The sequence below is a fragment of the Marmota monax genome, unplaced genomic scaffold (genome assembly GCF_021218885.2).
Source record: "Marmota monax isolate L192 unplaced genomic scaffold, Marmota_monax_Labrador192_F-V1.1 WCK01_AAM20220418_F8-fsc00051, whole genome shotgun sequence".
Lineage (NCBI taxonomy): Eukaryota > Metazoa > Chordata > Mammalia > Rodentia > Sciuridae > Marmota > Marmota monax.
Genome location: NW_026695202.1, coordinates 2937597 through 2947426, shown reverse-complemented (window position 1 = coordinate 2947426; position 9830 = coordinate 2937597). Strand labels below are relative to the sequence as shown.

The 9830-nt window shown below is 50.8% G+C and overlaps 1 protein-coding gene across 5 annotated transcripts in view; it reads right to left on the bottom strand.

Moving 5' to 3' along the window:
• Nucleotides 1–5644: 5644 nt before the first annotated feature.
• Nucleotides 5645–9830, bottom strand: part of Txnrd1 (thioredoxin reductase 1) — a 235910-nt gene continuing 231724 nt past the window's right edge. For all 5 annotated transcript variants that reach the window (XM_046429531.2, XM_046429532.2, XM_046429533.2 and 2 more), the window contains one exon: nucleotides 5645–7832. In XM_046429531.2, the coding sequence (XP_046285487.1) occupies nucleotides 7770–7832 (63 nt within the window). In that variant the 3' untranslated portion in view covers nucleotides 5645–7769. The remainder of the gene's footprint in view (nucleotides 7833–9830) is intronic.

Below are 9830 nucleotides of genomic sequence, written 5' to 3'. Positions count from 1 at the left end.
TTGCCATGCACATTTAGATCTTTAATCTGGTTCAAGTCTCTTTGTTGGGCTAAAGATCCAGTTTTATAGTTATATGTACAGTGAATACGTTTATCCAGAATTACCAGCTGAACAGTTGGTCCTTCCCCCTTCATTTGTAAGCCCTGCAATTTTTTTTGGCTCTGGGTCTTGTTCATTCAAGCACCCAGTGGGTATTCCCAGAAAATTAAGGATGGAGCCCTGCAGAAGCCGGAGCCTGCTGTTCACAGGGACAGACACCAGGGGGCACACCTTCTCTTGGGCTTCAGAGTCCTCAGTGCTACATGCATATAAGCCACATTTGTGAGCTTAGGCAAGGGATCAAGTGACCTCAAACCTCACTTTTCTTGCTTGAAAAAATGTTCTGGAGGTTCTTAGAAGGTCAACAGGAACCCTGAGTGGAAGACGCCTGGCCGTGCAGTCCTGGCCTACGCCATCGCGGGCCCTCTGCCTCTCCCCTGGGGTCCTTTTGAAGGTCTTCACTCTCCTGTGCTTCCAGAGCTGTCACCCCCACATCATCAAACACAATCCCACATTAAATGTAGTTCATTTACAGACATATGGAAATTAGATCCAGCTGCATTTGGTTGAAATGATATTAGGTAGGTGTTAAAGAGATGTCCATCACAATTTTCTTGTGTTTCCCCCCAACTCCCGTCATATCCTGATGTTTTTTAAAAGTTCTCAAATGTTTTTCTAAACCCTGGCCTTTTGCTCTTGGCACTGCCAGGGTGAACAAACCCAGGCTTCTCTATACTGGGAACACCAACTCATCTCCTGGGTGACTCTGAGCCTGTCACTCTCCTCCCTCCGGAGCCCCACCCTCCCATCTTCTCCTTGGTGGCCCCTGCTGAGCGCCTGGCCAGGCCTCCAATTGAGGACCAGCAGGATCCTCTTCCAGTGGCTGTGCGGCTGTGCGGGTTGCACTAGAGCCCGCCTCACGTGCAGACTTGGGCAAGCATGGGACCAAGTCCAACTTATCATTACATGATTTGGAGGAACGAAGAGTGGAAAGGAAGGCTGGAGGGGCGACTTACTAGGCAACTGTAAGTCAGAACAAGAGATGCAAGAAAACTGAAAAAAGGCAGTTGCCATGGAAACAATGAGAGAGAAGAGCAATAAAATCTATGGGATGCCGCAGTGTGTTTCATGCCAAATCATGTATAAGTCCCTACAATGTACTGAGAGCTGGGTCAACTGGAAAGCGAGGGGGTAAGTAGGTCTCACCCCCCCACCACCAAAAAAAATCCCAGGGCCAGAGGAGGGAGGAAGACCCCCAACTTCCACCTGAGTATGCAACAAAATAAGCCTAAAAAGTGGCTCATCTGTTGGCTTGAAGGGTACAGGTAATATTCCCACCTTACAGACAAGGAGACTGAGGCAGAGTGAAATCAAGCAGAGATAACTTAGCCAAGACTGTCCAGCCACAGGCGGGCAGAGCTGGGATTCAAACCTGAGCTGCCCAGGTCGGGAGTGAGCTGGAAAATTAATCTGCCCAAAGCCAGCTCCTGTCAATTCTGCAGAGCTGGGACTGGGTGAGGCGAGGGGACAGCTTTACCCTCAGCTTTGCTCAAGGGCTGATCCTGCTCTTGGAGAGAGGGTGCCTCCCTCGTGTGATCTCACTGGGCCTGCAGTCCTGCACCTTCTCTGTTCCCACCGCCCCAGTGTGACACCCAGCGGCCCCGGCCTGCCACTGGGGGCCACCGAAGGCTGAACTGCTCACCTCTCCTCCTTCCCCCTCTCTCCCCTTCTGATCCACTGCCTCGAGCCCAGTGCTAGACCACACCCACCCGTAGGTCCCCCTTGGCGCACATCTAAACCCCCATCCTAGGCTGGGATAGAGCTTAGTGGTAAGAGCACCTGCCTGGCTCGCACGAGGCCCTGGGTTCAAGCCCAGTACTACAAAGGGGGGGGCAGAAAAAGAATAAAACCGCCACCCTTCATCAAGGGAGGGTCCCCAGGAAGCCTCTAGGCGAGGTCCTCCTAGCAAGACCCTCCCTTTGGGACAACGGCTGTCCTAGCAGAGCATCTCTCTCCTGTCTGCGCTCGTGCCCTGGGGACCTGTCATTCTTGCAACTGCAACACCCTCGCTGGCTGAAGCTCTGGCATTTATTTGAAGTCGCCATCCTGCACCTCCTTCTGTGACTCCAGACTGGGGCCCAGAGCAACTCAACGCCTCTACACAGGTGGCCAACGGGCATCTCAAACAGCCCCCGAGAGGACACCCCTGGTGCCCCCAGCCACTCCCCTGCCCACAGCACTCCTGTCTCCGTGAAGGGCATCCGTCCTCGGTCACTCTATTCTACCCTTGCTCACTTGACTCCAAAAAGTTATTTCTCCCTCCTCTCAGTCACCCTCTGCCTCGGCCACGAGTCCAACAGGCTGAAGTCATCCTTGGCTCTCCCCAACCCACACCCACCCACACTCAATCCTACTTGCCAGTGACCAGGATGAGGCTCCCCCTGCATGACACCATCTTCCCGCCTTGGGTGACCGTCCCCGCTGCTGGGCTTGCCCACCACCTGCCCTCAGCCCAGCTACCAGAGAGCTCCTGGTCCCTATGAATGGGAACATGCCCCTCCTCTGCCCAGAGTCCTCCAACAGGTGCCAGTCCAACACGGCCCCAACGTGTCCCCTCCCCGCTCCCCTTCTGACCTGACTCTATTCTACTCTTGCTCACTTGACTCCACTAAAGAGTTATTTCTCCCTCCTCTCAGCCATCCTCTGCCTCAGGGCCTTTGCACTGGTTGATCTGTCTAGAATGTACCTTCTCCCACATCTCCTCCGAGGCTTCAGCCACATGTCACCTCACTGGGGTCTTCCTGACCACCTGGTGGAATTCCACTCTCCACACCCCACAGCCTGACCCGTTTGGAGCTTTCTCTAACACTTATCACCATCTAACACGCTGAGGAATTTACTTATCTAGATTATGTTTGCCTGTTTCCCTCCACTGTAAGGAAAGCCCCAAGGACAAGGATTTTGGAAGATTTGTTCACCACTGAGCTCTGCCGCCTAACACATTATTACCAGGTACATAGAATTTGCTGAAAGAACTAAGAAAAAAAACCACTTCTTGCACATCCCCCACCCCACATGCACCTTCAGAGCAAGGTGCTCGCTCTGTTCCCAGTGTAACTTGGCAGTGAGGAGCATTCTACTGGCCTAGCAAACACCCTGGATGGCGTTTGCTTTTGCGATTATTAAACCAGCTCTTCCTTATTTTCCAGACCGAGTCAGAGGGTGTGGTCACCACACAGCCAGGGAAGCCAATACTGAAGCCTTGGATGTCTCACTTCCGGTCAGCACCTGTGCTGCCTGCATATCTACTGAGTGCAGGCCATAGGGCCAAGGACCCATCTGGGCCTTTTTCCAAATCAACATAGGCTTTCAAAGTTTCTCGACTGCTTTGCCTTCAAGGGTGTGCTTCTACAGCAGGGTGCGTTTGAGCATGTACAAGAACCTACCAAGGACAGCTGTCTCCTGGTCCCAGCTGTTTTGCTTTGACCTTGATGTTGCACAGGCAGCTTCACGAAGTCAGCCCTCGGTTGCTGCTTCTGCAAATGGACTTAAAGGAGCTGACTTTCCTTTGCAATCTCAAATAGCATGAAATAGTGCCGGGCAGGTGGACGGTCGAGCGAAAGGATTTCACTCAGTGGTGAGGCTGTGCACGGATGATCCAAATCTGGCTCCTCCTGGGATGCCCAGAGGCCGACACACACACCAAGTGCATCAGCAGGAAGCATGCTGCAGCAAAAGCTTCCTTGTAGAATTTCCGGTTTAAAAAGTTAAAAATAAAAATAAAGCCCTTTTCTTCTCTTAAATATGACTTTATGAAATGTTGAAAGCCAAATGCCCAGATTTAAAGGGAGTGTAAGAGAAGAGGCCCTGACTGGCTGTGCTCTCTCCAATGCCCAAGTATCAATTCTCTATTGCTGCAACCACTGACTCCAACCTTGGTGCACGTTTAGTCCACTCTTAGGTTTCCTAATGAGGACCTGATCATGAGTGCTACGGTATGAATGTGACCCTCAAGGTTTCACATTCTGGAAGCGTGGTCTTGGTGTAGCAGCAAAAGGTGGAAGAACCTTTAAGAAGTCCTGAGGTTACTGGGGGCATTAATCCCAAGGGACAGACATAGTTGGTGGGGGGCTCTGATAGAGTCAGAGCATCTGGGCCAGAACTGGCACCACATAGTTGGAACAGAGCTAAATAAACCTTTTCACCTAATTAAAATTTACCTGGCTTTAGGTATTTCACTATGGCCATGAACACACATATCGGTCAAGAAAGACCAGACTGTGCGTGCAAATGAATATACGTGAGGAATTGGCTCAACATCATGGAGCCTGAGGCCTGTCCTACCTGCAAGGTGCAACAGGAAAGCCAGTGGTGTAGTTCTGTCCAGCTGCAAATGCTGGAGAACCAGAAGCAGAAGGAAAGTCAATTCCCCTCTGCCTTGTTTTACTTGGACCACCAAGGATGGGACGACGCCCACCCACACAGGTGGGGGGGTCACTTTACTCGGCCTAATTCAAATGCTGGTCATCCAGACACACCTAGAAACGTGTGGCAGCTACCTGGGCAACAGTTCAGACCCAGTCGAGTGGACACAAAATTAACCACCAGACGGTTTTTCTGTTTCTGTCCTTTCAGTTACATTTCAATTTCCTGTCCAAAAGAGATGTTCGGGATCCCGCATGGCCATCTCTGATGGCTCCTGATTCATGTGGCAGGACTCCACCAGCCAAGTCAGTTACACCAACCTCTCAAATGCCAGGCTTTGTAGACATGGGGCAGCGGTGAAGACCCTCAGCAGGTTCTGGTGTAGAAGACGCACTCACGTCTCCACAGCGAAACTCAGTGTGCCCAAGACGACAAAGTGACTGAGAACAGAGGATGGAGGTGGAGGCTTTCAGAGCAGGTGGCCCTTGGGAGAAGCCAGCAGTGCACAGTGCATCTGGGACAGAGTGGGTACGGTCAGACATGCAGGGACAGATCCAACGTCTGATGAGGGACGATGGACCCAGTGTTTCAAGACCTCAGGGGCTTGAAGCAGGCAAGACCGGGCCACAAAATCCTGGCTGTGTATCAGAAGTCAACTGGCAGAGGGAAGACCAGCTAGAAGTTCTGGTTTAGATGTTAGGTGTCCCCCAAAAGTTCATGATAATGCGAGAAAATTCAGAGGTGAAATGGTTGGGCCACGAGAGCATTAACCTCATCAGTGCATTAACCCACAGATGGGGATTAAATGGTGTTGGCTGTCTAGGGACAGATTCTCTGAAACCGTGCGCACCAAATAGACTTTTCCTTCTCTAATGTTGTCATCAGGTCTTGGTCACAGCAATGACAGGTGTTGGAACATCTCATACCAGGCTGCAGTGCAGACAGCACTGTGGCAGGTGGAAAATGACAACCCCCAGGAATGGTCCCTGAAGACTCCCACCTGGTAGGGAAACGGGGCTCGGTACAGTAGGGGGCTGGGGTGGCGGTGACAGCAGCCCACAGTCACCCCATGTGGAAAGGAAACAACACCCCTTGAAAAGATCTGTTAAGCATTGGCATAAAATGGGGGTTTCTGGGGTTGACTGACGCATGTGAGTGAATGATCTGAGCACACAATCCGCAGCTTTGTAAACTTTATTGAATACTTACATGCCTGGGCACTGCCAGGGGCTGGGGAATGGTGACGAGTCTATTTATACCCCAAATAGGTATCTGCTCAGTCCAGAAAGGAGGCAAAGGTCACACGCCACCTCCTGGCACTATGTGAGGGGCAAGTGAGCGTCGCAGTCCTGGAGTCCAAGGCACTGGGATAGCAGAGTGGGCCTCGGCGGGTGGGGCAGCTTCGTCTCCCTCAAGACCAAGGCTGGTGGGTCAGATCGGGACAAGTGGACCAAGGGAACTGGCAGTCACCAGTGCCATCACCAGTGGAGAACTGCGGCTCACGGCTGGCCTTGCCGGGGCTTCTGCTCAGCAGCTCGTTCCTAACCGTCTTCAACACAGAGCCAGAGAGGTGTGCCCCACAGTCCCAAGGCCATCACTCAACAAGACGAGTGGGTCATTAACACCTTTTAATGTTTCACATTGTTTTTTTTTTTCCCAGAAGATTTGTAACACAAATACATGGAATTCAGTGAGTCACAGTACTTTGGGCCATGAACTCAATCTAAACAAGTCTATGAAATGTATCCTCGCGGGGCGGAGCGCTCCGTTCCCCTGGAAGAATCAACATGATTAGGTGCCCTCACCTCACCTGCCTGCTCCTTCATCTCGGGTTGGCAGCCTTGGGGGGGATTTAAAAATGTAAATAAATAAAATTGAACACACACCTCGGCTCCCCTCCCCCTGCTGCCTCCCCATTTTCTTCATACAGAGGCACGAGGCAGGGCCAGGGCCCAGTGTTCTGCTGACCAGATGCCAGGCAGACACAGGGGTTCCCTGAGGTGGCCAGAAATGTGCGTGAAGCAACCACTCAGTGCTACAGGTAAGAAGGACAGGCAGGGCTCCGAGGGGATGCAACGGGAGCTGCAAGAACCGCCGGCAGGAGCCTTGATGTCCCCAGCACACGTCCTCCGCCCACTGTGGAGAAGTGCCGCTCAGCCGCAGCACAGAGCCGGCAACTCCCAGGACTCGCCAGGTTCAGTTCACAACACAAATCAAAATCACATGGTTTTTAAATGAAATCCTTCACATCCACCTGTGTTCAAAAATTAAATAACTTATGTTTTTAACAACTTCCTTAAAAAATCAATTATCACAGACTTAAATCCAAAGTGTGGAAAGACCTACTTTCCTGTGAATGTAGTTCTTCCAAAGGGACAGATACGCGCACACTCAACAAACAGCTGTGGGGTTTTGTGTTTTTAGCTAAAAGCTAAACCCACCAGACAGTTTTAAGCAAGTGAAGCCTTTTCCTTGCAAATGGCCTCAGCTCACTTAGACCAACACACACAAGCAAAAGCAAGGAAGACAGTGACTGTTCTCTGCAGGGCGTGCGACCGCCCCCAAGGACCATGGTGGGAACCACCACCCAGTTCCACACAGTGCAGCATTCCTTCAAGTGGGCCATTCCTCTTCCTGCACAGAACTTAACAGTGACGTAGCCCATGAGAGCCAATCTGGGAAGGGGCGGTCACAGCTGTACGTGTTTAAAGGAGACACAGCTCAACAAGCCAGTTTGGCATTCAGACAGACACATCTTGGTCATAGGGACGTTCTCTTCCATGGGACAAACCTATGTAGTTTCCAAGCGAGCCAGCTCACCCCTTTCAGGCAGCAGGACACTGTGGATATTCTAGTCAGGGCTTGCTTTGGACAAAAACTGATAGCTAATATTTTTCATCTCTAGTATCATTAATCCTATGGAGAAAAAAAACATATGATCAATGCTAGACAGCTGAGAATGTGTAAGAAAACCACGCAGTAAAGGCAACGTTGAACTCATCTGACAGCTGTTCCATCACCGCCCACCACTCGGGCTTGAGGCTGGTGACTTCATGGACGCATCACTCCGATGCACTGCCAGTTCAGTTTCGAGTCTGTGATGGTGGCCCCAGTGTGACGCTGCCTGCCTCCACTCACCGCCTCCTACCCCTGAGGTCCAAGGGGCCTTGGGTGATGGTGAGCACAGCACCTTGAATAGGTGCCAAGAGCCCAAGAAGCTTTCTGAAAACTGCCTTGGATTTGGGCAAGGAAACAAGTCAGTGGCTTGGAGTCCTGGCAGGCGCGTCCACACTGGGAGCTTAACCTCAGCAGCCAGCCTGAAGGATGTCGCCCCCAGAGCGTTTGGTCACCGACAGCGTTGTGAACACCTGCAGGAGAAAAGACACAGCTGTGTTCAGACCCCTGAGCAAGGGACTTGACAGGTAACACCACACGCACTGGAAATGACTCGTGACTACTTAATGCAACAGAGAAGCCCTGTGACCTCTATTCTCTAGAGGGGAGAAGGCAAACCACGTTAAAACCCAGGTGAAAACAACACAGGTTACATCAAATGGGGAATTTTGGCAGCACGAGTGTGAGGAAAACAAATCCGCTACCCAGCGGCCCTCAACTCTGAAAGAAACCCATCACCAATACTGGGGCCCAGGAACAGGAGTGAAGAACACGATCACCAGCACCCCTGGGCCCAGGCTGTTGGGCAGCCCCACATCTGCCTCTCCCAGAGGACTGCAGCCCTCTTCTCTTTCCCTAATCCATGGCTCATCACTCCTGTGCACTTCTTTTGTAGTTAAAAACAAAACAAAAAACCTCACACATGTGGCAAGATGCTGTACATACTACTCTGCTACTTTCTTGGCTCTGTATTTCTAAAACTCACCCATATCACAAATAGCTCTAATTCTATTTTCCACTAAATGGAAATTCAATTCAATTATTGCAGCATGCTACATGCAGAAGTCGGTTACTTAAATAGGAAAGACATCATAAGTCACCCCCCAAACTCCTCCTGGCCATCCAAGCGGTGGCCACTGTGCTCTTTGCAACACGCTGTGGAGATATTTTGGAATGTCTCCTTGCACAAAGAGCTCAGAGGGCAGGTGACTTCAACTTGGCTGGACTTCTGAGGTGCTTAAACCAACTAACCTTGTCCCATGCAATAGCCAATGAGCTCTTTTGTTTCAGATCTTGGCAAACAGTGGGTGGTTGTGGGCTTAGAGCCTTAACGACTGCAGTCAACTTTGACCTGCTACTGCTCATGACTGCCTGCACAGAACAACTGTCCCCAAATGTGAGCGAATGAATCCTGCTGCTCATACTTTGCCTGGAACGCAGGAAAATTACACTGACTCTAATTATACTAATCATAGAATTATACAAATTCTGATTTCCCAGGGCAGGGTTCAGGAACCTCATTTTTAGCCGAAGCCCCAAGTGGTTGCATATAGTGGGATTTCCGTGGCACACCAGAGCAGGAAACGCACTGAGGGTTCCCAACCTAGAAATCAAGCCACAGAAGACCATCAACAGCATCTTTCTGCAGTTTCACTAACTGTAGGAAACTTCCCTGCAGCCAAGATTTTTAAGAACATAATACTTCAACATCTAAAAATAGACTTTCATTCCTGGTCTAATGGAGTGTTGGTACCAGATCAGCTCTCTCTCTTAAGCAACCCCAAAACTATATGCAACTGACATTTTAGACACTGGACAACGGTTGGCAGACTGTGATCCCTAAAGAAAAAACAAGGTAAACCTGCAACCTTTTACCTGCTTGGCTTCCTACCTGCAGCCATTAACCTAACCCTGGCAAAAGGGAGGGGGTGGGGGGCAAGAACAGCAGAAGCTCAGGGCTTGAAGAGACAAGGCAGACTAGATCCCGGGAGGATGCAGTGGCCAGAAAGCTGTGAGGCACAGTCCCCAAGAGAAGGGAGCCACCTACCTCCAGAAATCTGCACACAGGACCCACATGGCCAGGAACGCCACCACCCAGGAGCTGTAACCCCACTGCCACCCAAGCTCATGGGGGTCAGTAGAGGTTCCAGTTGTCTTCCTGCAGGCAAGAAGGTCACTGAGCCCCTGGGCCACTCAGAGATCTCAGGAAGCCACCCCTTAGGAGAAAGGCTACTTACTACTAGCCCTGGAGTAAAAGTTGCTCTAGGCCAACTTGAAAACAGGCTCCCATTAACAGCTGCCTAACATAAGAAAACCCATCTGTCATTCTTCAGAGAAAGACAATATAACCCAGGTGCCCAAAACAGATTCAAAGAGCTGGGAGGAAATGTCAACCTAGAATTTCAAAGTCAATAACAATATCCTTCCAAGAAGAAAGTCAATAAAGACATTTTGAGACAAATAAAACTTGA